Genomic DNA, 26,567 nt, shown 5'->3' with positions numbered 1-26,567 from the left:
GGGTGTGCTCCAGTACCTGGTATCTGGCAGACACTCTGTGGGTCCTGAGATGACAGACGCCCATGTCTGAGTGGTCCAGGCATCAGCCAGCCTGCCTCTCTCTCTTTCACCTTCTGGGCAGCCACCTGCCAGGAACGGAGCAGTTTCTGAGGGGTCCTGGTCTCTTCCCTGACTTGAGAGGTGTGGAGTGTAGGGGGAGGTAGGAGGTGGTGAGGGGACGATGAATGGGGTCCTCACTCAATGGCTTCCTGGCTTATGTGTCCTCCATCCTCTGAGATCAGCATCACGTCCCCCAGTGCTGTCTGAGCCTCACACGTGTGAGATGCTCCATACGCACTGATGATACTTAAAGGCAGTGACACTGGACACCCTGGTGGCACTAGCTGTAAATAACCCGCCTGCTAGTACAGGAGACGTTAAGAGACGCAGGTTCGATCCCTGGCTTGGGAAGATTCCCCTGGAGGAGGGCATGGCAACCCACTCCAGTATTCTTGCCTGGAGAATCCCATGGACAGAGGAGCCTGGAGGGCTACAGTCCATAGAGTCACAAAGAATTGGACATGACTAAAGTGACTTTGGAAGGAATGATGCTAAAGCTGAAACTCCAGTACTTTGGCCACCTCATGGGAAGAGTTGACTCACTGGAAAAGACTCTGATGCTGGGAGGGATTGGGGGCAGGAGGAGAAGGGGACGACAGAGGATGAGATGGCTGGATGGCATCACCGACTCGATGGACGTGAGTCTGGGTGAACTCCGGGAGTTGGTGATGGACAGGGAGGCCTGGCGTGCTGCGATTCATGGGGTCGCAAAGAGTCAGACACGACTGAGCAACTGAACTGAACTGAACTGAACTGAAAGTGACTTGGCACGCAAGCACGCAAAGGCAGTGGGCCTCAAGCATTACTTCATAAAAGGCTCGCCTGGGGGATGTGCTAGCAGCAGACCCCCAGGCCATAATCTCCTAGATGCTCTGCTCTGTGGGCTCAGGAGGAGGCCTGGGAATCTGCATTCTAATGAGCAGTTTAGGTGAGACACCCAGGGGGTTGTGCAGACTCAGGGTGACAGACAGCAGCTCAGACTCCCCTCTCCCACTGTGTGTGATGTGCCAAGGTCAGGCAACGAGCCTAGTAAATATTGGTTGCAATGACACCAGCTAGAGTTTATGTAATGATGTTTACTTTTTTTTTTCCTGATTATGAAAGTAGTATATGCTCATCATAGAGAATTTGGAATATCAGAAATACATGAAGAAAAAAAAATGAAAACTTAATTTAAGATAATTTTGGGGAATTTGGGATTCCTGGGCTGTCCATTGATTAGGACTCTGTGCTATCATTGCCAAGGGCCTGGGTTCAATCCCTGGTCAGGAACTAAGATCCCGCAAGTTGCTCAATGTGGCCAAGAAAAGAAAAAGGGGGACTTCCTTGGTTTATGATTAAGACTCTGAGCTCCCAATGCAGGGGGCCTGGGTTCAATCCCTGGTTGGAGAACAAAGATTCTGCACGCCACACAGAAAGGCCAAAAATAAAAAAATAGAAAAAAAAATAGTCTAATCCAAGGTAAAGGTAAGTATCTTTTTTAAAAAAAATAGAGGTCAATCCAACTGCAAAAACTCCTGTTTATATTTCTTACCATTTTGCTATGCTTATGTACATATTAACATTACACAGGACATACAATTTTATATTTTGTGTATCTTAATTTTACATTGTATTGGGATCTTTTCCATAGTCATTATATACTTTTGAAATTAGTGTTTTAATGACTTCGTAACAGTCATCACAGAAGCATACAGTAATTCATTTATCCATTTTGTTACTGGTGCACATTTAAGCTCCCAATGCTTTTTGTTGTTTAGTCGCTCAGTCCTGTCCAGCTCGTTGTGACCCCATGGACTGTAGCCCGACAGGTTCCTCTGTCCTTGGGATTTTCCAGGCAAGAATACTGGAGTGGGTTGCCATTTCCTTCTCAACGGGATCTTCCCAACCCAGGGATCCAACCCAAGTTTCCTGCATTGGCAGGTGGATTCCTCACCACTGAGCCACCAGGGAAGCCTAATTCTTTACACTGTTATAAATAACTCTACAGTGAGTATCCTCAGATTTATTTTTCATGTAAGGTTTAAATTTTGCTCCCTGAAGTTCCATGAAGTGGGCTGTATTTCAATTTCCTTTCAGATTGTATCCCTTCTATCATCTTGTTATTTTGGTTCTCACATTCATCTCTAAAACCTTTAACAATGAGGAAAGACACCTCCGAATGCTTCTATGAATTCCAGGCCTTTGAAAACCTTTCTTCTAGACTCCTTTCTGGGTAAAACTTGTATAACTGGTAGCCTGCAAAATAGTACTCACGTGAGGAGGACCTGCGGCTTGAAATGAGGGAACAGAGAACAGTGAAATTAGTGATCTGAATATTACTTTGAGAATTGAGAGGGGCTTCCCAGGTGGTGCTAGTGATAAAGAATCCGCCTGCCAAGGGAGGAGACACAGGAGACACGGGTTCGATCCCTGGGTTGGGAAGATCCCCTGGAGGAGGACAGGCAACCCACGACAGTATTCCTGCCTGGAAAATCCCACGGACAAAGCCTGGTGGGCTACAGTCCATGGAGTCGGAAAGAGCTGGACGGGACCGAGCGCCTGAGCACACACACTGAGAAATGAGAAGCATTCGTGGACGACGACAGCACTTTTCTTCCAAGAGCAGAGAGCATCCGAGCGGGGAGGAGGCCAGCTAACCGCTCTGCGCCGACGCCATGGGCACCGCGGCTCCAGGCGGTGGCCAGGCAGCCAGGAGCCGGGGCTGAACCCTGCTTGTCGCTTCTGACGGCCAAGTGTGTTCAGTGAATCACCTCCGAGATCTGCTTCTGTGATCACCATCAGCCTCTCTGAGTCTGTAATTGCCCAACTGTGCAAATAGGTATTCAAATATTGATGAGAGAAAACCAACAGCCGTTTATCAGCCCGGAAGAGCAGTTGTTCACGGCTTTTATCTCAAGAGCGCTTTATAGGAAGCCCTGGGAAGTGCTCACTCGTCACACTGTGTGTTTTGAGCAGCAGTGACTGAAGTACAGTCCAGTCAGAAGGGCTCCCTCTGCTTTCTTGCTGAGAGCTGGAGGGGAACCCGGGCTCCGGAGGGCGGGAGGCTGGGCCGCCCTCTCCCTCTCTGCAGGTCACATTTCCAGATGTTTTCTCTTGCAGCCAGCTCCTCCTCCCTCCTCTCTGTGCCAGGAAAGAAAAACGAGCCTCCCGCGGGGAAGAGAAATCCCCATTCCACATGCTTTGCGCTGTTATCTTGTTTTATACCCCCAAAGTTCTCTTGGTGATTTTTGTGAAATGTCAAACCAGTAATTATTATTTTAGTATTGACTTCCCTAGAACTGCCCTGTGTACCGTAGAGCGGAAAAATGGAATCACAAGGATCTGGAAGGAGGATCTCAGGCAGGACAAAGGAAACCAGAGACACAATTCCATTGCCTTGGGCTGAAAGCAACCTTTCTTTATTGATGGGCTGTTGCCTTTCTTATACTAGGAATTCCTCCTTCTCACAAGCTTGCGTTCCATTTTGGCACCGAAGTTACTAGTTTTGTTTTTCTCTGGAGTTGGTAATGGCCTGGATGGGCCGCCTGTGCCACTAAACGGCCCATCTGGGGCGCTCGGAGGGGGTGGATGGCTCTGACACCGTTTCCCTCTGGCAATGCAAACTAGATGAGGTGGGAAATGAACCACAAACCTGCACTCCTGTACACAGGCACCAGTCAAATGGGAGCCAGGGTGACGCTGATGTCACCAAGCTCAGAGTTGATCACCAGCCTGTTTCTGGAAAGGCAGCGTGCAGCTGGGGAGTGTGGGCCTCGCTCTCCAGCGCGCTGGCCGTTGGGCACTAAAAGTGTGGCTCGTCTCACTGAGATGTGTAAAACATCCTCGATTTGGAAGATTTAGGGTGAAAGAATATCTCAATGCTCTCTAAATGTTGATTCCCAGTTCATATGATAATACGGTGAAGAATTGACTGAAATAGAATATATTGCTAAAATTAATCTCACCTGTTTCTTTTTACCACTTTATAAAGTGGCTACCAGAGAATTTTAAATGACACCTGTGGGCTTGCATTTGCAGCTCACAGTATAGTTCCATTGGACAGTGCTGGTTTAGAGGCAGTTTAAACATTCACTGGAGGGACTTCCTTGGAGGTCCAGTAGCTAAGACTTCATGCTGCCAACGTAGGGGGTGTGGGTTCGATCCCTGGTTGGGCAACTAAGATCCCACAGGCTATGTGGTGTGGCAAAAAAGTTTTTTTAAAAAAATTCTTTGGAAATCAGTGAAAAATCTCTATTTATATTTATTTTTAGGTGTCAATGGGGAGGGCATTCGGTGATACTCTGCCCAGGTCTGCACGAAATGGCACGAGGCCTCATGCTGGGGCACGGCTTTCAGCTCTTCTCCTGTCAGCCCGCGGAGTCATCTGCTGTTCACACTGTTTTCTCAGTGGTGAGGGAATGAAATTGGGAAGTCTGCAGACGGGGATGTGCCCGGCTCACAAGAGGCACCACAAGCCCTTTGAAGGGTCTGCAGGCTGAAGTTCTTTTTAGAACTAAATTCACAAATGAGAACAACCGAAGTCCTGCCCCTGGAATAAAAATCCGCTTTGATCTCATTCTTCAACCTAACACAACACTGCACAGAACCACCCAACCAGGTGCCTCCACCAAGAGTGAACATCAGCCCTTCACTGAGGCTCAGTTTCTGTCCATTTAGATAAAGACCATTACGGACTGGATGAGCCATGGGAGAAAAGAAACCCAACACGGTGGAAGCCAAGTTTTTCCTCTCCTATCAGAACGGCACCTGCAAACTCCAACAGCCCCACATTTCTCCCCCAGAGCCGCTGCCCCCATCAGAGCCTCCCCCCATTATTGCCACTTGATGGCGCCCTCGGGCTTTTCCCCCTCCAGCTGACATCATCCTTAGGGCACCTCCCTCTGCTGGTTGTATGTGGGCTTCCCTGGTGGCTCAGCCGTAAAGAATCACCCTGTACCTATGGCTGATTCTTGTTGATGTACGACAGAAAACCACAAAATTCTGTAAAGCATTTCAGTTCAGTTCACTCAGTTGTGTCCGACTTTTAGCGACCCCATGGACTGCAGCGCACCAGGCCTCCCTGTCCATCACCAACCCCCGGAGCTTGCTCAAACTCATGTCCATCAAGTCAGTGATACCATCCAACCATCTCGTCCTCTGTTGTCCCCTTCTCCTCCTGCCCTCAATCTTTCCCAGCATCAGTCAGTTCTTCGCATCAGGTGGCCAAAGTACTGGAGTTTCGGCTTCAGCATCAGTCCTTCCAATGAATATTCAGGGCTGATTTCCTTTAAATGGACTGGTTGGATCTCCTTTCAGTCCAAGGGACTCTCAAGAGTCTTCTTCAATTAAATCTTTTTTCTTTTTTTTTTTAAAAAAAAAAAAGAACCCTCCTGTCAAGGCTGGAGATACAAGACAAGTGGGCTCAATCCCTGGGTTGGGGAAATCCCCTGGAGGGCGTGGCAACCCACGCCAGTAATCCTGCCTGGAGAATCCCCATGGACAGAGGAGCCTGGTTCGCTACAGTCCATGTGGTGACAAAGAATCAGACACGACTGATGTGACTTAACACGCATGCCCATGTGGATCTGTATTAGGCCTCACGTGTACAGTATCTCATTCAACTGTTCCAATGACCTAAGAGACAGGTTTAAGAGGACAGCACCCCCTACACCAGGCCCCCAGGTTGGAGGGCTGAGCAAAGGGCCCGGATCACAGCCACGAACAGAGCCACTAGGGTCCAAGCTGCCTCCTTCCACCTGTGGCCTTTCCACCATGTGGCCTGTCTCACGGAGCGTCCCTCTGCACCTGTGTTCCCCCCAGCAGGCCCAGCCTCAGCTCCAGGCCCACCTCCGTCTGCCCCAATCTTCCCTTCTGGTTACCCCCACCTCTGGCTTGCTTCAGCTGCTGCTGCTGCTAAGTTGCTTCAGTCATGTCTGACTCTGTGCAACCCCATAGACAGCAGCCCACCAGGCTCCCCCGTCCCTAGGATTCTCCAGGCAAGAACACTGGAGTGGGTTGCCATTTCCTTCTCCAATGCATGAAAGTGAAAAGTGAAAGTGAAGTTGCTCAGTCCTGCCCGACTCCTAGCGACCCCATGGACTGCAGCCTACCAGGCTCCTCCATCCATGGGATTTTCCAGGCAGGAGTACTGGAGTGGGGTGCCATTGCCTTCTCCAGGTTTGCTTCAGCAGCAGAGTCCAAACTCTGCCTCAGCTCAGCTGAGACCCACCTGTGCCCATTTGTGGCCTGCCCACCACCCTCTCCCAAGCCCAGGCCTCCCGTCTTTCCTGCTCAAAGCCCCAGCTCCAGGGTTCGCCTTCCACCCTCCTCCTGATTCCTAGGCTGACAGATCTGAGCTGTCCATTCGACCCCTCTTCCCTCGCTTTCCTCTACAGTCTGAGCGTCTATTTGACTCTTCCAACACATTCCTGACGTTTTTGTAAACTAAGGTGGAGTTTTTTTTTATTCCTTTCAACCCCTGCTTGTCCGTCTGGGTTCCATCCTGCCTCTTGTTGATAATACCAGAACCTGGGAAACCGCCTGGACTAACCCCTGCCTTGACGTCCTAACCCCTGCTTAGCGTCCGGATGGTGGGGTAAGTCCAGGGCTCTGCCGTGTACTGGTTGAGACTTTTGGAGGTGACTCATCCTTTCCATGCCTCAGTTTCTCCAGCTGTAAAGCAGGAATAACAGCAGCACCTGCCTCCTCGAGGGGCTGAGAGGATGAGGTGAACTTCCTTGACACAGGAAGACAGAGCCCAGCCTGCAGCGTGTGCTGTCAGACCGTGAGTCTTCCGCATCCGTGCCTGGTTCTGTTTTGCTGTGCCTGGTTCTGTTTTGCTGTCAGCCATGAGTCTTTCGCATCCGTGCCTGGTTCTGTTTTCTTGCCTGTTGAAATCTGCACCGAGTGGCTGTGATCCGCCTCACACGCCAGCCAGATCCGTGACCTGTTACCCCTTACTCTTACATGCCACCCGTGCTAGCAGAGAAATGTCGTTCGGGTGCCTAGACCGCCCTTTTCAGTCCCTGCTTTCTAAAAGTGTCCCCTTTCTCCTGTTCTCTGCCCCCCTCCACCCCTAGGAACACCGCCTTGGGCAATTCTCATCCCCTTGTCTTTTGAGAGCCAGCTCGGATCTGCTTTCTTCCAACAATCCGCCCCCCCCCCCCCCCCCCGCCCATTAACTTCTCTTGGTTCGTGGTTCCCTCGGGTCCCACAAATTTAATTTCTCAGTCCAGGGTGATTCTACCACCCAGGGGATAGTGGGCACTGTCAAGAGACACTTCTCTTGTCATGGCTGGGGGTGGGGTACGCATCTCGGGGGTAGAGGGGAGGTCGCTGCTGCACAGGGTGGCCCCCACCACAAAGAGTCTCTGCCTCGAGTGGTCCACAGGGCGGACTGTAGACCCTGCATTATGACCACCTGCCCTTGATGACGTTCTTTTTGTTTGCTTGTTTTAAAAAGCCTTCTCAGCCCAGGAGAGATGCCTCAGGAGAAACCAAACCTGCCAACACCTTGATCTGGGACTTCTAGTCTCTGGAACTGTGAAAAAAATGCATTTTTTTTTTAAAAGCTTTTCAGTGTTTTCAGTGAACTTCCCTGGTGGCTCAGACGGTAAAGTGTCTGCCTACAATGTTCAATCCCTGAGTCGGGAAGATCTCCTGGAGAAGGAAATGGCAACCCACCAATCTTCTTGCCTGGAAAATCCCATGGACAGAGGAGTCTGGTATGCCATGGGGTCGCAAAGAGTCAATCACGAATGAGTGACTTCACTTTCACTTTTCAGTGTTTTCAGCTAGACTTCTTTTGATTCTTCCATAGTACTTAAGATACTGATGTGCTTAAAATAGATGAACTGATAATGATTCATTTTCTAACTAAACAGCCAAGCAGGAATATTTTTCATTAAGTGTCTGGGGTATGTCATCACAAGATAAAAAATAGTCACATAAATGTTTGAAGCATCCTGTGCCCATGGAGAGAAAAATGCAGTCGTCTCTGTCGTCACCTTGCGGAAGTCTGTCCAACGACAAACAGCTTCTCAACCCCCGGCCATAGTCACACACATGACCTGTTCTCGACCACTTTCATTTCTGAGTTCTTCATTTAGAATTTGACCTTTTTTGTTGGCATTCCTGCAATAAATACCATATACGACAGCAAAACCTCATCTGCATCTAAGAGAGATGTGTCTTTCTTTTTTGCAGAGCAGCGGAGGCGATGGGGGAAGGTGTCTCCAGCTAAATCTGATGTCGAGCGGATTAAGGCACAGGTGAACGGCACGCAGGGAAATTATACACCCGGTCACTGTCTCCTGGTTTGCCACAGAGATGATAATGGAGCAGAAGAGACCATCACTTGCTCCCCTGGTGGCAGCACCATAACTGGATGAGGGCTTGCAGAGAGCACAAGTCAGCAAGCCCTTAAGCCCACTTCCGCGCAAGGTGAAGACGCTGAGGACAGCTGGAACAACCACAGGCAGGCATTCTTACATTACTCTTAGTACCCTGCAAAGTGATGACCAGAGAACAGAGGGCCAGGATCTCTCTACCGAACTTGCTATCACTCCAAGTATGTTACATTTAGCTTCGTGAGGGCCACAGGAGGTTTTAGCCTATTTCTGTCCTGTTGATTTCTATAGAGTGCAAGGAGTAACCCAATCCATTCACTCACTTAAGGACCCTTGGACTTCAAGTTTCCACTCTTAAAGGAAAATAAAGAGATCTTGTCAAGCACACACTCCAGGTTCTGATGGCATTCATCCACTCGGGTTTCTGTTTTTTCTTAGCAAGTGTTAATCTACAGTGTCCAAATAAATGGTCTTCACTTCTGACCACCTACATAAGCTAAAATTTTTTTTTTCCTACAGGAGCCTTGAAAGATAAATTCAGATACATGAAAAATGTGAGGGATTTTCTCCTTACCTCCTACCATGGTGGCAGGAAGAGCCCGCACCGAAGGACCCCACTGTTCCTCCAGACAGAACCATCTCACACCTTCTCTGCCCTCTTTCACATGCCGTGCAGCCTCTGAGTGCTAATGTCCATCACAAATCTGGACTACAGAGCAGCCAGGAGTCTACTCATACTCCTAGGCAACAGATCTTAGCCTCCGAACTCAACAGCAAGAAACCCAACAGTTGATCTATCTCTCATAACTTAGATTTGAGTTTTCGAGAACACAGGAAGGAAGAGAGATATTACTTCCCCTCCTCAAACCAGCTGTAAATCCCTACATTGCAGTTTTAAATTCCAAAGAAGGAGGAAGAAATTTCACTTGGAAAACAACAGTGAGTTGGGTGGGTTATATCAAAATTTCAGAGCGTGATGACTGTGACATAGTTTCATTGACCTCTCTCCACCCCTGGCCCCTGCCAAGGTAACATGTCAACAAAGTTCAACTTTCCCAGAGTATAAAAAAAGTGAAAGTGTTAGTCGCTCAGTCATGTCGATTCTTTGCAACCCCATGGACTGTAGCCTGACAGGCTCCTCTGTCCATGGGATTTTCCAGGCAAGAATACTGAAGTAGGTAGCCATTCCCTTTTCCAGGGGATCTTCCCAACCCAGGGATAATACCTGGGTATCCAGCATAGCAGGCGGATCCTTCACTATCTGAGCCACCAGGAAAGTCCATGGGAGAGCATAAATGATGCACGGGCATCTGGCAGGTGAGGGATAAGCATAGACATTAAAGAAGTGGCTGCCTGACAAGTGGCCCTCAGTTAAGCTGGATCCCTAAGTTTAGGGCTTCCCTGGTGGCTCAGATGGTAAAGAATCTGCCTGCAATGCAGGAGATCTGGGTTTGATCCCTGAGTTGGGAAGATCCCCTGGAGAAGGAAATGGCTACCCACGCCAGTATCCTGGCCTGAAGAATCCCCATGGACAGAGGAGCCTGGTGGACTACAGTCCATGGGGTCATAAAGACTCGGACACGACTGAGTGACTTTCATACTAAGTTTAGACTCCAGCCACAAAACGTGCAGATGTTACTAAGCAACATGTGGGCTGATTCCCTGGGTTTTTAAAAGAAGAAATAAAAAAGCTCCTCCCAAGAAAACTTCAAGGCAGACCTCTTGCTTTTCTGACCACAGCGCTTGTTCCCCTAAATCATCTCTGCTGCTCAGCGTGGCGGGTAATCCTTCCGGGACCTGCACCTGTTTGGCCTCTCGGTCTCCTCCTAGCTAAGCCCCTGCCCCGCCTCCTCGCCCATCCATTTCCTCTCTTCTGCCAGGGCTTTTGTTTCCTTTTATTCCTCACTGCCTTTCATGCTGCTCTACACTTGTAATAAGAAAATGCCTCCCACTCCCCAGCACAAAGAGCCTGCCCACTCTTCTGATTAACCTCCTCCTTTGGCGGGGGAATCTCTCTCCTGAAAGGCTGTTCTTACCTTCCTCCTCCTCCTGCCCAGCACACGCACTGGTGCGGCCAGACCCCTGCTTCAGAGCCCATTCTGCCCAAAAGGCCCTGCCTGCAGAAGTGCCTTAGCTTTGCTGCTGCTGCTGCTAATCGCTTCAGTCATGTCTGACTCTGTGCAACCCCATAGACGGCAGCCCACCAGGCTCCTCTGTCACTGGGATTCTCCAGGCAAGAACACTGGAGTGGGTCACCATTTCCTTCTCCAATGCATGCATGCATGCTAAGTCGCTTCAGTCATGTCCGACTCTGTACAACCCCACGGACAGCAGCCCACCAGGCTCCTCCGTCCACAGGCTTCTCTAGGCAAGAATACCGGAGTGGGTTGCCATTTCCTCCTCCAGCCATAGCTTTGATTTCCCACTAAAACCTAGTGACTGGCTGACTCATTCCTTCACTCTCAAGAGCTACTGTTTCATCATCTTGCTTTATCCTCCCCCAAGCATACCAGTTAAAGTAATAATGATAGTAATATTCCAGTGAGTCACATAAATATCTCACTTCGCAGCAACTACAGTTTACTTGCTGGATTTACATGGGTGTGCGTGTAGCTTTGGATTCTAAAATTATTAACAGAATATGTCAACTCCTGTTTAAGTCATTGAATAAGCTTCATAACCTTCTAAAGCATCTAGGTCCCCCGATTTTCATGGTCAAACGAAGGAGGAGGAAGGGTTTATTTTAAGAACCACGGAATAACAACACTAGAATGGGACTTTGCACGTAGTGTATCTATTTTATACGGATCAAAATGAAGACCCAGAGAAGTTAAAACACTTCTCAGGGTTATACATCAAGTGGAACAGCTGGGTTAGGGGCTCAGTCAACTTAGTGACAGAGCCTGGGGCTCCTAATGGTTTATTGATGATGAAAACATTGAGGGACTTTGAACTCTGCAAAGCACTATCTAAAGAGAAAGTATTTATTGATATGTATGTTAGTTGCTCAGTCGTGTCTGACTTTTTGTGACCCTATAGACTGTAGCCTGCCAGGCTCCTCTGCCCATGGGATTTTTCAGGCAAGAACACTGGAGTGGGTTGCCATTTCCTCCCCCAGGGGATCTTCCTGACCCAAGGATTGAACCCAGGTCTCCTGCATTGCAGGCAGATTCTTGACTTTCTGAGCCATTGATATAGTTGTTATTAACAAGTAATATTTTTTAATACCTTTTTAAAAATTTTAATTGGAGGCTAATTACAATATTGTGGTGGTTTTGCCATACATTCACATGAATCAGCCATGGGTGTACTAGTTGTTATTAACAAGTAATATTAAAGAATGTGAAGCCACCTACTCAGAAAGGCTACAGAGCAGGGTGATCACAATGAACACTCAAGGTAAATGAAGCTGAGTGAGCCAAACACCTGAAAATACGATGGCTTGGAGAGCTTATCAGGAGAGGAAGCAAACGCTGACTGCTGGAGAGATGGTCATGGGATTGGGCACTGGTCACAGGGTGGGCGGTGGAAGGCTTTAGGGTGGTGCTATTGCGCTTCCATGTGAATCACCTGTGTCTGCCTTAAACCAGATTCTGCTTCAGTGGGTGAGCTCGGGGCTGAGGTCCTAGGGTCTATGCAGCTCCTAGGTGATGTTGATGTTGCTCTTCCACGGATCTACTTTGAGTAGCAAGGATTTAGGGATGTAGTTGCAGAAGCAAAAATGTCAAAGAGGAGATATAGTATCTGGCCGTGGCACCAGGACCCCAGGGCTGGAGTCCCGGGTCTGCTGCGCTGTGCGAGCATGGGCGGAGTTGTACCTGTCTCTCTCTGGGCTTGGGTTTACTCATCTTGGTAAACCAGGGCAGTTGTTCTGGATGGTTTCCACAATTGCTGAGGTCCCTTTCAGAGGGGGTGTCCTATGACTCAGAGCATTGCAGCACGCCAGCCTACCTGTAGTCAGGGAGGTGGGTTCAGAAGCTCTTGTATTAGAGCCCGAGATCCATGAGTCAGCAGTTTCCTTAGTGCCCGCGGCTGGAAGAGAGGGGGTCTCTAATTCCCTTTAGCACGCTCCAGACCCCTGGTCTTTCCTTTGGCTATAGTCTTGAACCACGTGGTCCCAATTTTCCCATCCCTTTCATGCCACTTGATCCTTCACTTCCCCTCCTTGCAGCATCTGGCTTCCTCTGCTCCCTTGAAGATGACTTTTTCCTCGCCCTGGTTCTTTCATCATCCTTTCCCCTTTTGTGGCCTTCTATATGAGGAATGCGGAGAAGGAAATGGCACCCCACTCCAGTACTCTTGCCTGGAAAATCCCATGGACAGGGGAGCCTGGTGGGCTGCAGTCCACGGGGTCGCTAGGAGTCGGACATGACTGAGCGACTTCACTTTCATTTTTCACTTTCATGCATTGGAGAAGGAAATGGCAACCCACTCCAGTGTACTTGCCTGGAGAATCCCATGGACGGAGGAGCCTGGTGGGCTGCCATCTCTGGGGTTGCACAGAGTCGGACACGACTGAAGTGACTTAGCAGCAGCAGCATATGAGAAATGATTACAATTACAGTACTTTCTTTTTTTTTTTTTAAGTAAAGCGTGTCAATATTTGCCCTATGCCATCACTTTGCTGATTTAAAAAGATTCTTTTTTTTTTTTTTTTAATGTGGACCATTTTTAAAGTCTTTACTGAATTTGTTACAATACTGTTTCTGTTTTACGTTGGTCATGAGGCATGTGGGATCATAGCTCCCTGACCAGGGATCGAACCTGCACCCCAGGCATTGGAAGGCAAAGTTTTAACCACTGGACCACCAGAGACGTCCCCATTTTGCTGATTTAACACAAACTCTTTAAAGACTGTGACACAGTGAGAGACAGGGAGAGAGAGAGATTTACCCTTATCTGAAATGAAGTGATAGCACTGCTTTTAGGGCGCTCATCAATTCTACAGAACAGCTTCCAATCTACATATGTGAACGTGAAGGTAAAGTGAAAGTGTTAGTTGCTCAGTCGTGTCCAACTCTTTGCGACCCCACGAACTGTTCAGTCCATGGAATTCTCCAGGCCAGAATACTGGAGTGGGTAGCCGTTCCCTTCTCCAGGGGATCGTCCTAACCCAGGGATAGAACTCAGGCGTCCCATATTGCAGGTGGATTCTTTACCAGTTGAGCCACCAGAGAAGCCCAACATATGTACATATATATAAGCTGAATCTTCACTGTATTAAGAGACACCCTCTAGATTCAGGATAGGGAATACAGAGGGAGGTCACTAAAATACCTATGTAGATTTAGGAATTTAGACTGAGTGCGGTGGGGGCATGAGAGTGTGATCTCAACAAATTAAACAGGAGCCCCCCTAGCCTTGCCTCAATTTCTTTTCCTATAAGAAGAAAAAAAAACCCACTTTCCACACACAATATTGGGAGGACATTGAAGACAATTCTGTACAGGGTCTCCACCAGAAGAGGGGATGATAATTCTTCACAACAACCATCACACAGTAAAATGTCCTAACTCACAAACAAGGAAACAGGTTTGCATCAGAAACCGGCCTCAGTTCCAGCATAGTACATTCCCCGAAGTTTGGATTTCTACAGGAAGAAGAAATAACCTAGGCCTCACTGAACATCCTGGATGAAACACAGCCATCCTTCCAAAACCTTGGGACAAACAAAATCTCCAGCTCCTTCCTTCCCTCAGACCCAGAGCCTTCAGAACCTTGTGGTATTTCCTCAAATACCAAGATTCTGAATTGTAACATCTGGTTCCCAGCTCTCCCAGGCTGGGACTTGCTTTTAAAGAGACAGTCAGGAATTCTGGCATCGTAAGCACCCACCCTGAGTTTCTTACTGCCTTCCCTTCCCCTGGCATGAGCACACACTTGATGATTCTGGTACTTTCCCCCAAACAAGGAATCTGCTTTTTTTATTACTAGGATGTCGTTTTCTTCACAAGCCTTCATCTCTTCCTCTTTTGAAAGTTATTTCAGATGCAGTAGGGCACCCTGCCCTCTCTTCACATAAGTCCTCCACTAGCAGCAGGAAACATCTAGACTTCAGTGAGGCAGCTACAACAAGCTGTCCGATTGTCTGGTGTTTCCCTGTAGTCCTTCTTCTCCTCCCACTTGGGCTTAGGATGTGAGACCTGGGCCCACTGGCCACAGTGGGCTGGACACGGCTCTCTATTTCTGAGCCAGGGCAATGATGGGGAGACCCAGCCAATGGGACAGGGAAGTTGGAGGGCCAGATGATGCTGACAATCTGGACAGAGAATGTAACTTACAGAGAAGGGATGTGCTACCCACTCCAGGGGTCCCAGAAATCTCCCCTCGGGCCAGCAGGTGGACAGTAGCAAGCAGGGGTTAAGAGCATAGGGTGTCATGGCAGATGAACCTGCATTTGACTCCCAGCTCTGATGGCTCACACAGTAAAGAATCTGCCTGCAATGCAAGAGCCCCGGGTTCAATCCCTGGGTTGGAAAGATCCCCTGGAGAAGGGAATGGCAACCCACTCCAGTATTCTTGCCTGGGAAATCCCATGGACAGAGGAGCCTGATGGGTTACAGTCCATGGGGTCACAAAGAGTTGGACATGACTGAGCGACTAACACTTAAGGCATGGTCAAACGATCTTCAGCAAATCATCTTCTTTTCTGAGTACTGGCTTTCTCCGACATAAAATAGGAACAAGAATAGCATCTAAACGTTACGGAGTTGTGAGTCTTAAATGAGATCATACATAGAAAGAGCTCAGCATAATGCCTGGCACAAGAGAAGCACTTAATGAAAATAGCTATTAGTACTGTCCTGCCTGTCATCTCAGACCAATAAGCCAATTACTTCACAGGACAGGGCAGAGACTGTTTTATTTCAGTGGACACAGGTAAATGCTGAAGTTGGTACTTAAAAGAGAGTCCGACAGCTACTGAAGTCATATCATAACCCTGGCACAAACAGGGCAGAAAGCAGGTGGCAGGGGGCAGGGAACAGTAAAGGCAGGAAGGACCCCCACAGAGGCGGGTGCGGTTCAATTCTGGACAGAGTTCTTGGTCTAGCAGAATGCTCCTGAGGTCCTGAAATGACCACACTAAATAAGAGTTACACAGAGGATAAACTGTGGTGATTTTGGAGGTGAGACTGTCTGCTACCCCATGGACCGTAGCCCACCAGGCTCCTCTGTCCACGGGATTTCCCAGGCAAGGATACTAGAGTGGGTCACCATTTCCTCCTCCAGGGGATCTTCCTGACCCAGGGATCAAATACATGTCTCCTGCATCAGCAGGCAGATTCTTTACCACTGAGCCACCAGGGAAGCCTTAGACGTGAGGAGGGAGATGCAAGTAACCTAGAGGGCTGGGATAGGGTGGGAGGTGGGAAGGAAGTTCAAGAGGGAGGGGACATACATACAACCTATGGCCGATTCACGTTGACGTATGGCAGAAACCAACACAACACTGTAAAACATTTATCCTCCAGTTAAAAAGAAACAAATTGAAGGAACTGGAGAAACAATCAGAAAATGTCACCTTCTGAAAAGAAAACTGGCAAAACCAGTCAAATCAACCCGTTTTGATGCCTTTTTTTCTTGCGTTTTCAAGGGTGGCTGTCTAGTATGGAGCACACAAAGCGACTGCAAAGTCTGTGTGAGAGGCCGTCACAGACTAGTCACAGCTAGGAGACTCATTAATTATAGAGCAAAAAAAGAAACTATCACCTTAAAAAGCAATTTTATGGTGAATATTACCAGTAGAAATAACTAACACGAAAATAAGCCAATCATGGCTTAAAAATTTCACATGGTAAAACATTAAATCACAGGGAAAATCTGTCATGTTGGAATAATAGTTCTATAATAAAATTCATAATGGCAACTTTCATAATATAAAAACCAATCAATAAAAAATCTTAGTTATAAATTTTATGCAGAAATCACTCCAATAAAAATAATTTTGGCAGAATAAAAATGGAAATGGGAAAAATTGGAAATAGTGTAGCTTTACAATAGAGAATATTGATTAAGGTCTTAAACTGGCTTAAGAATGTCCTCCTCAGAAAGTATTTTGTTCAGTGAAAATCCACCAGTGTTATTTAAATTCCAGTTATTGGGTTGGCCCCAAAGTTTGTTCAGGTTTTTCTGTAAGAGGTAATGGAAACCCAAATGAACTTTCTGAAGAACTAAATAAAATGTTTCTACACTTAAACACAGGGCTTCCCTGGTGGCTCAGATGGTAAAGATTCCACCTGCAAAGCAGGAGACCTGAGTTTAGTCCCAGGGTGGGGAACATCCCCTGGAGGAGGGCATGGCAACCCATTCCAGTATTCTTGCCTGGAGAATCCCATGGACAGAGGAGCCTGGTGGGCTACAGTCCATGGAGTTGCAAAGAATTAAGATGTCTTTGGGGGAAAAAAAAAAAAACTAGCAAGTCAAATAGATGGTGAACATATCTTGTTTCCATAGAACACTTCCCAGGAATCGCACTCCCTGGGATGGTGTAGACCCAGGCTGCTGACAAGGCCAGTGCCTCCACAGGGGCAAGATGCTGCCTGCCTGCTTCCTAGATGGCTCCTCTAGACGATTCCTGGCCCAAGGGTACTTTAGGAGGAAATGAAAGACAGACTGCTGTCTTGGAAAAGGTGACTGGTTCTGTGTACTACAAGGAAAGCTCTTGGATGATGAGAATTTGACCAAGAGTGTGGAAGAGAGAGAGAGAGAAAGAAGAGGAAAGAAGGAGGGGAAGGAGGAGGGAAGAGGAGGGAGGGGAGGAGGAGAGGGGGAGGGAAGAAAGGGGAAGAGGGAAGAGAGGGGAGGAGGGGGGAGAAGGGAGGAGGAGGGAGGAGGGGAGGAGGAGAGAGGGTGAGGATGGAGGGGAGGAGGAAGGAGGGGAGGGGGAGAAGGAGGATAGAAAGGGGAGGTGGGAGGAGGAGAGGGGGAGGAGGAGGAGAGAGAGGGGAGGAGGAAGGGGAGGGGAAGAGGAGGAGGGGAGGATGAGGGAAGGGAGGAGGAAGAGGGAGGAGGAGGAGGAGGAGGGAAGGGAGGAGGGAGGAAGAGGGAGGAGGAGGAGAGAGGGAAGGAGGGGAGGGAAAGAAACTCGGGGAGTCAGAGCAGACAGGAGGGAGGCACGCAGATGGGTGCTGCCCAGCGGACATTCTAGCCTCCCAGTCAAAGGTTCAGAGTGGAGGCAATAAATCTTAAGATTCTACCGCAGCCCAGGTGATTTTAAGGGCCAGCCAGCTTCCTTTGATCTCATTCCACCCTCAGCAAGCCGCCATGATATCACTTACTGATGTCAGGGTTACCATGACACAGGGCGAGAGTTACCTCAATAACTAGCCTTGTTTTTGGAGCCCAACGGGAGGACTGCACGTTTGAGTTCATGACTGCCTCCCCTGATCCTCAGGATGCTGGAGGGGACGGGGCGAGATGCACGTGGAATGGAAGACGGGAGGGAGAGCAGCCCCTTCCCCCTATTTTTAATCCCTGGAAAGGTAATTGAAATGAAAGGCTTGGAGCCTGTGCATGTGGTATCATAATTTTTTTCTAGCCCCCAAATCAGTTGCTTAGTATATGGTCAATCCTGAGTGGAATCAAAGAACAGAGTTTCCCAAACTGTAAAGCTGCCAAGCAGGACTTCAATGACCCCACTGCCTGGACCCCAATGCCATTCTTCACTGTCTTTTCAGGGGCAGCATGAGTTATTGGGAAAGCTCTTTCAGAAGAAAGAAGCGTAAGGCATTTCCTCAGACTTGGAACAGACTGAGACACACAGCCTCTGCCTCGCCACCCACTCCCCTCCAGAAATCTGAGGACGGGGAACGTTGTTCAGATTTTTGGCAAATCTTCAATCAGTTCCTCAGACGGCTGGTTTCAAGGGTCTATTCTGGGCTTCTACACTCAGAGGAATACAATGGATAATTGGAATCAATAGCTCTAATAATAAAAAGTTTCCAAATCTCGTGTTTTGCTTCTTTAGAGAGCATGAAATAAATGTGCTAAGATTTCATTGAAACATCATCTTATTTTCCACAGCCATGTGATACATGGGAGGAATTCTTACAAAGCATTAGCCTAGCTCTGCTGTTTATTTCCATCACAAAGCAGCTCGTTTTTTATGAGAATCTATGTTTGTAGAAGGTGACGAGAGATCCGAGTGGGGAAAGAGGACAATTTTTCTTGAAAGATTCTAGCATTTCATGAGCCAATCCTGACAAGAACCTCACAGGCTATGGGTTCTTATTCCCATCTTAAGGGGCTTCCCAGGTGGCACTAAGTGGTAAAGAACCTGCCTGCCAATGCAGGAGACATAAGAGACACAGGTTTGATCCCTGGGTCAGAAAGATTCGCTGGAGAAGGGAATGGTAACCCACTCCAGTATTCTTGTATGGAGAATTCCATGGACAGAGGAGCCTGGTGGGCTACAGTTCATGGGGTAGCAAAGAGTTGGACTTGACTGAGCAACTAACATTTAACATTTCCATGTTAAAGTTAAGAATATGGTAGGATGAGATTTAAAAAGTGTACAACTAGCCTAAAGTCACACACCCAGAGGATGGGAGAGCCTTCTTTCTTTCCCTCCACCCTCCTCCTCTCTCCTTTCCTCTCTTCTTCCCTTTTATTTTAGACAGCCTTATTGCGGTATAAGCTAGCTTACGTTACAGTTACCCATTGTAAGTGTACAATACAATAATCATTAGTCAGTTTATTAGATTATGCAACCATCACCACAATCCAGTTCTGGACCATTTTCATTCTCCCCCGACAAATTCTCTCAAGTCTGTGTGTGGTCAGCCCTCAGTCCTATCCCCAGCCTGGGCAATCCCTGATCTGCTGTCTCTAAAAGTTTGCCCTTTCTGGACACTTCATCTAACTGGAATCACACAATCTACAGTCTTCGGATTTGGTTTCTTTCCCTTACTGTCATAGTATTTTTAAGGTTTATCCAAGTCGGAGCCTGTGTCGACACTTTGCTCTATTTTACCACTTAATAACATTCTATTATGTGGACTGACCTCATATTGCTCATGAGTTTACCTGCCAACGGACATTTGGGTTATTTCCAGGTTTAGGCTACTAGATATAAGGCACATACAAGGACACGTGTTTCATTTCTCTTGGATATATACGTAGGATAGAACTGCTGGGTCATATGGTGACTTTAACTTCTTGAGGAATTTTGAGGAAGTATTTTCCAAAGTGGTGGCACCATTTCACACCCCAACCTGTAATGCATGAGGGTTCCAATTTCTCCATATCCTCACCAACATTGTCAGTCTCTTTTGGTTGGAACCATTTTAGCGGGTGTCAAGTGGTATGTCTTTATGGCTTTGATTTGCATTTCCCTAATAATTAAAGCTGAAACTCCAGTACTTTGGCCACCTCATGCGAAGAGCTGACTCATTGGAAAAGAGTCTGATGCTGGGAGGGATTGGGGGCAGGAGGAGAAGGGGACGACAGAGGATGAGATGGCTGGATGGCATCACTGACTCGATGGACGTGAGTCTGAGTGAACTCCGGGAGTTGGTGATGGACAGGGAGGCCTGGAGTGCTGCGATTCATGGGGTCGAAAAGAGTCGGACATGACTGAGCGACTGAACTGAACTGAACCGAATAATTAAAGATGCTGAGGATCTTTTCATGTACTTATTGGTCATTCATACATCTTCTTTGGAAAAATGTCTGTTGGATTCTTTACCCATTTGTATATGGGTTGTTTGTCTGCTTATTGTGTTGTAAGAGATCTTAATATGTTCTAGATACAGTATAAGATATTTTATCAGATATAGGATTCATGACTATTTTCTCCCAATCTGTAGCTTGTCTTTTCATTTTCTTAATGGTATCTTTTGAAACACAAAACTTTTAAATTTGATGAAATTCAATTTATCACCTTTTAAAAATTACAGATCCTGCTTTTGGTGTCCTATCTAAGCACTCTGCCTAATACAAGGTCAGGAAAATTTTCTCTGCATTTCCTTCAGAAGTTTTATCATTTTAGCTCTTATATTTAGGTCTATGATCCATTTTAAATTAAAATTTTGTGTATGGCGTAAAGGAAGGATTCAAATTAATCCTTGGATTCAAATGAATCCAAATATGGACAACCAGTTTCTTTACTTGCTATGTGGTGTTTTTTTCAGATTTTTTATTTCTTGAGCATTTTTTTTTTTTTTGGTAACTGTGGCTTTCTAAGAATTTGTCCATTCATCTAAATTGTCTAAATTTGTAGCATAAAATCAAAATCCTCTTAATTTTTCTAAGTTTAATGGTGACACCTCTGCTTTTTATTGCTAATTTTGGTAATTTGTATCTTCTCTCTTTCTCCTTGTCTTCTTTTTGGAGGGGGGAGTCAGGGGAGTAGAGCTGAAGTTTTGTCAATTTTGTTGATCTTCTCAAAGGACTAATTTTGGGGCTCACTGATTTCCTCTGTTGTTTTGCCTGTTCTATTTCACTGATTTCCACTCTCAACGTTACCATTTCCTTCCTACTAATTGCTTTGAGTTCAGTTTGCTCTGCCTTTTCTAGTTCTTAAAGTGAAAGTTTCAGTTTCTAGGTTTTTTCCATGCATGCGTTGTGCTAAGTCGCCTCAGTGTGTCCAACTCTTTGTGACCCCATTGACTGTAACCTGCTAAGCTCCTCTGTCCATGGGATTCTCCAGGAGAGAATACTGGAGTGGGTTGTCATTTCCTCTTCCGTGGGATCTTTCCGACCCAGGGATTGAACCCAAATCTCTTACATCTCCTGCTCCGGCAGGCGGGTTCTTTACCACTAGCGCCACCTGGAAATTCACACGAGTCAGCCCCTCAGATAAGGACACAGCAGGGTGCGTGGTATCCACATGGAGCTTCCTCACCTTCGGAACGCAGGCTGGGGATGACAGTGGTCCCAGAGGGACTGTCACAGACTCCCACTGTTCTGCCCCGAAGTTCATCAGTTTTTCATGAATAACTGCTCCTTAATACAGCTGGATTCCAGAGCCATGAAATGACTATTTCTGACTACTTTGTCTCATCTTATCTATAATGTTTCATCTAATTGCCTTTGGGGAAGGACGTATCGGGCTACTGATTTCTGCCACTCCAAAGCTTGTCTCTAAAGCTCCTTTTCTCTCCTTCACAGGAAACGAAATCTGGTTTCATCTCTCACACAATCTGTGTTTCTGGGGGGAAGGGGCATGCGGCCAGAGCTGGGTTTTAAAAATGGCTTATATGGAAAAGTATGTTGAAAAATACTGCTCTGAGGTTATCAACTTTAAGAAAACGAAACAACAAGAAAATTGCATTTTAATGAATCATTCAACTTCTTCAATATTAATAATGGAAACTCAATGTCTCTTAGAATCTGCATTTATAATAGAGAATTTTGATGGCACTCTTTATTATATGCTTTGTAAGAAAGACAAAAAAAAAAAAAAAAAATCCTGATCTTGCTGCTTCTTCAGATGCTCCCAGCACTAATGGGGAGGTGGGAGAGAAAACAGGATCACAGCAGGAAAATGCTTAACGGCCAGTGTGGGAGCTGGGCTCTCTGCCTACTGCATCAGTAGCAGTTTTAAGCTCATGCAGAAGTGACACAGGCATAGACTAAGCACTGTCTACAGGCTCCAGCCTAGTCCCTGCAGGAAACTGGGCCCTGGCCTCTCTCTCTTCCTTATGACATGAACTAAAGAACTAGGATTGAGATCCAAGGGACCTGGGTTGAAGGGTCTGGCTCTGCTATCTTCTTCCATCTAACTCCTTGGGGTTTTGTTTTCTTATTTGTAAAATGGGTGTAATAATAAAGTCTTCCTCACAAAATTTCCGGGATGTGATCAAATTCAATGATCATCATGGGTGGCCTTTACAAATTATTGATGAGCTATATAAATGCAGCCTCTTGATGAGGGTGAAAAAGGAGAGTGAAAAAGCTGGCCTGAAATTCAACATTACAAAAACTAAGATCATGGCACCCACTCCCATCATGTCATGGCAAATATTAATAGAAGTGGAAAAAGTGGAAGCAGTGACAGATTTTATCTTCTTGGGCTCCAAAGGCTTTACACTATAGATTATTGCCCTGTATTCAAATCTCAATACGTGGTGGCTAAGAAAGAGATTGTCTCCCTACTTTACTACCCCAGGACAGAAGAAGCTGTCTGCAGCCCAGCAGAAAACTCACACACACTCCCATTATTGACTCCTCTACTGCTCCACTCCCAAGGATGAAGGATGAAGGCAGATGCTCAGAGAAGGCCATGACTGTGCTTCAGCATTTGGGGAAGTGAACCAGAGAGGCACTGTTTTTCAAGACCCTAATTGTACCACTTTACACGATGGAAAGTGAGGGTCTTTCAGCCAAGTGGGCTGGGAAGGGACGCCCACTGGGAGAGAACTATTTCTGTCGAGTGATTTTTCACACCTAACCTTCACATTCACACTGAGACACCACACTGCCCCTGCCACGCTTGCCAAATGATTGCTGCACCACGGCAAAGCTACACATTCACAAAGGCAAACTTTTAAGAGCAAGCGGGAGCTCTCTTTTTAATTAAAAAAGAGATTTTAAGGGTTCTTTGTATGAGGGATAGGGATTGGTTTTTTAATATCTTTAAAATGGATTGCTGTAAGTTTTTAATCCCGGGCTTTCCAATATCTAAGGAAAAATAAAGCCATTCATCTCAATATATATCAGAAATATATTATCTTTGTCAAACCTTAATAAAGAAATCCTGGAGCCCAGGCTGGATAAATAGGACAGAGTCTAAGGTGTAACCTTTCCCGCTTGATATTCTAGAAAGCAGAGGAAAGAGCAGCCACCAAGAACCACAGCTTTCACAGCAGTGCCTTCTGCAGGCGCCTTCTCAGAGCGGACTCAGACACTCGGATTTCAGAGAGCCTGGCTGGTGGTGGCCTGCCTGCCGGTACCACCAGCCCACCTCCAGCGCACCAGTCCCTCGGCCTTACCTCCAACCACTTTCCATCCCACCTCCTACTCAGGTCATCCTCGGGCCAAGTGAATGAAGACATCGGGACTCCTCCCCAGGGACTCAGCCCCTCCTGCAAGGGCTCCTCACCCATCCTCCCGCACTGGGGCTGAGCACAGGTGGGCAGTGACCACAGACAGGCTAAGGGCGGACCTTCAGGGTTACCTATTTGCCTTTCCAGGTCGGCGGCTTCATCAGGCGTGGCTCGTGGAAGGACGCCAGGGTCACTGAAGCTGGTGCGCAGCAGGGTCCCCATCACAAAGAAGAACAAGATGCCACCGACCACCGGGATGGCGGGAGTGATTTTCACTGCTAGGTACGGGCAGCTGCCAACAGGTGGGGGAAGCAGAAAGGGAGGGGAGAAAGAGAGGAAATACAATGTCAGTAATCAACAGTAAGCAGTCTGTGTTTTCCAAGAACCTATAGGCTTTTTTTTTTTTTTTTTTTTGAGAAGCAAAATTGATTTCCATTAAAAATTCATCTGTGTTAAATATCTACATTTGGGGAGGTCTGCAGTTCTCTCTCGTGGACAGTTTAACCCTCCCTTCTCAGCTAAGATAACCCTTGGCTGCTCGGAAAAACACTGGCAGAAAAATGAAAATAATCCTGCTTGTATAATCGATGTAAGATGCACAGAGCTTGCACCCTTTGTGTTGGAAACATGGCACATGAATTACATGATTCTCCACCCAGTCCTGGAATCGTGTTAACACAGGAGACACTGGCTTAGAACCAATTTTCATCAGACCCGGTCTTTCCTCTCTGGGTCAGACAGCTTAGGGCACAGAATGCAGAGAACTGCAAGCCACCCTCAAAAGGCAAGAAAGTATTTTTTCAACATTTTGGACCTAATCTATCCAAAAGACGTTAATGAGATATGGAAACGTACTGGTGGACCAGTTTCCCAAAAGGACTAAAAGGATGTAGGCGGGCAGAAAGCTATGACCAACCTAGACAGCATATTACAAAGCAGAGACATTACTTTGCCAACAAAGGTCCATCTAGTCAAAGCTATGGTTTTTCCAGTAGTCATGTATGGATGTGAGAGTTGGACTGTAAAGAATGCTGAGCACCGAAGAATTGATGCTTTTGAACTGTGGTGTTGGAGAAGACTCTTGAGAGTCCCTTGGACTGGAAGGAGATCCAACCAGTCCATCCTAAAGGAGATCAGTTCTGGGTGTTCATTGGAAGGACTGATGCTGAAGCTGAAACCCCAATACTTTGGCCATGTGATTCGAAGAACTGACTCACTAGAAAAGACCCTGATGCTGGGAAAGATTGAAAATAGGAGGAGAAGGGGATGACAGAGGATGAGATGGTTGGATGGCATCACCAACTCAATGGACATGACTTTGGATAAACTCCAGGAGCTGGTGATGGACAGGGAGGCCTGGTGAACTGCAGTCCATAGGGTCGCAGAGTTGGACACGACTGAGCAAATGAACTGAACTGAACATGCCCTTCCAGAAGAAGATGAGCTACCAATGGATAAACAGGGCCCAAGTTGACTCTCAAACCCCCTTCACTGTCCCCAGTGAATGCACTGACACGCAGCAGGGTCTTGATGAGTTGGGGAGAGGTGCCCTTGCGACAGACGGACATCTATGCCAGCCAGCTCCAGGGACCCAGGAGCCAAGGCAGCTTTAAGCACTGCCCTGACCCACCGTCATTGACCCTTGACTCCACGGAGGTGTTGAGAGGCAGAGTGAAGACCAGCCTGGTGCCTGGAGCCCAGTGAAGGATGAGCCCCGCAGGGACCACGGTCAGTCTGTTGTCACCACATTTAGGAACACCGTGGCATCAAGGAACACCTCACGGACTCACAGAGTCGTAACACCCAGAGTGCAAAGTGCCTCCTAGATGGTCTGCCTCACCAGGGGAGGCTCTTCAGACACTCAACCCCAAACAAAGAGAGGGAGCTAGAAGAGAAAGGGTTGGAAAGCTTTGCTTAAGAGAGGAGCATGGGTCTCAGTCCCAGGGGACTGTCATGAAATGACCATCTCCCCTTCAGAGATTAAATATAAAGTGACAATCATTTAATACTGCACTGAAATCTTCACACGGGACTGTGGCCCAGCTCTGGGATATGGTGCAGTGCCGTGGGCTACAGAAATAAACACCTTCTCAGGGTAAATGGAGCATGTGCAGACTCTGACATGGAGCGTCTGTGAAGAGCTGGTGATAAATATCAATTGCTGCAAGGCTATTGATTAAATCTCTGACTGTGATGTCAATCAAGTTAATAGCAAGGAACTCAGGCTCTAAAGATCATTAAAAAGCATTTGTGTCATAAATATGGCTTTATCTTTGTTCCTCTTATTGTCATATAAAAAGCCACCTGAAGTTGTGTTAAGCCTTGAAAATGTGCTGCTGCTGCTGCTGCTAAGTTGCTTCAGTCGTGTCCAACTCTGTGCGACCCCATAGACGGCAGCCCACCAGGCTAGTGTACCACAATCAGAAATCAACACAGTTCAGGGAGGGGAGTTTGGGGGAGAATGGAGACATGTATATGCATGGCTGAGTCCCTTTGCTGTTCACCTGAAACTATCACAAGATTATTAATTATTATTAATTGCTGGCTATCCAGCAATATGGAATAAAAGGATTTTTTTTAGAAAAGAAATAAACACAGTCCGTTACTGAAGGCATAAAACTGACCCCTGATACTAATACATTTCGGTTTATATAGATTAGTCAAAAATATTTTTAGTCTAAAAGAACCTACTCTAGGTATACCTCTTTTTTTTTTTTAATAAAATGGTTATAAAAATGATCAATTGTGTTGAGAGGATTTTTCTAGAATTTAAATTCAGAATTCAACAAATGAATGGCTGTTTGAATAAGGGCAGAGAATACAACAGCCCAACCTTCTCCTCTTTCTCATTATTGATGAGTTTGAATAAGAAGCAACCGGAACAGTTGTTCAGCAGCTGCACCCAGGTCATAGCTGGGCAATGTGACCTGGATGACCAGTCCACAGGATGGGACCCACCTTGAGCTTTTAGGGATGGAGTTTATTTAGCTCCATTGGCCTCTCCAAGGATGGAGACTTGAGTGCTGTCGGAACCCTCCCGTGAAGGAGATTTAGTGGATCTTCAGTATTTTTGTTTTTCCCTTTTGGTTCTGAAATGTAACTTGGTTGACCTCAGAGGTTGCCTGTTCATAGTTGTAAAGGTATGCCTTCC

At 47.0% G+C, this 26,567-nt stretch overlaps 1 protein-coding gene across 4 annotated transcripts in view; it reads right to left on the bottom strand.

Moving 5' to 3' along the window:
- Nucleotides 1-26,567, bottom strand: part of ZDHHC14 (zinc finger DHHC-type palmitoyltransferase 14) — a 291,222-nt gene that overhangs the window by 98,311 nt on the left and 166,344 nt on the right. For 2 of the 4 annotated variants that reach the window (XM_024996593.2, XM_024996594.2), the window contains exon 2: nucleotides 23,536-23,708. In XM_024996593.2, coding sequence (XP_024852361.1) covers nucleotides 23,536-23,708 — 173 coding nt within the window. The remainder of the gene's footprint in view (nucleotides 1-23,535; nucleotides 23,709-26,567) is intronic. The other 2 variants (XM_024996595.2, NM_001191179.1) reach the window with 1 other exon arrangement.

Source organism: Bos taurus, chromosome 9, assembly GCF_002263795.3.
Source record: "Bos taurus isolate L1 Dominette 01449 registration number 42190680 breed Hereford chromosome 9, ARS-UCD2.0, whole genome shotgun sequence".
In the NCBI taxonomy this organism is placed as follows: Eukaryota; Metazoa; Chordata; class Mammalia; order Artiodactyla; family Bovidae; genus Bos; species Bos taurus.
Note: the sequence above shows the minus strand (reverse complement) of the source record. Positions and strands in the feature narration are given on the sequence as shown.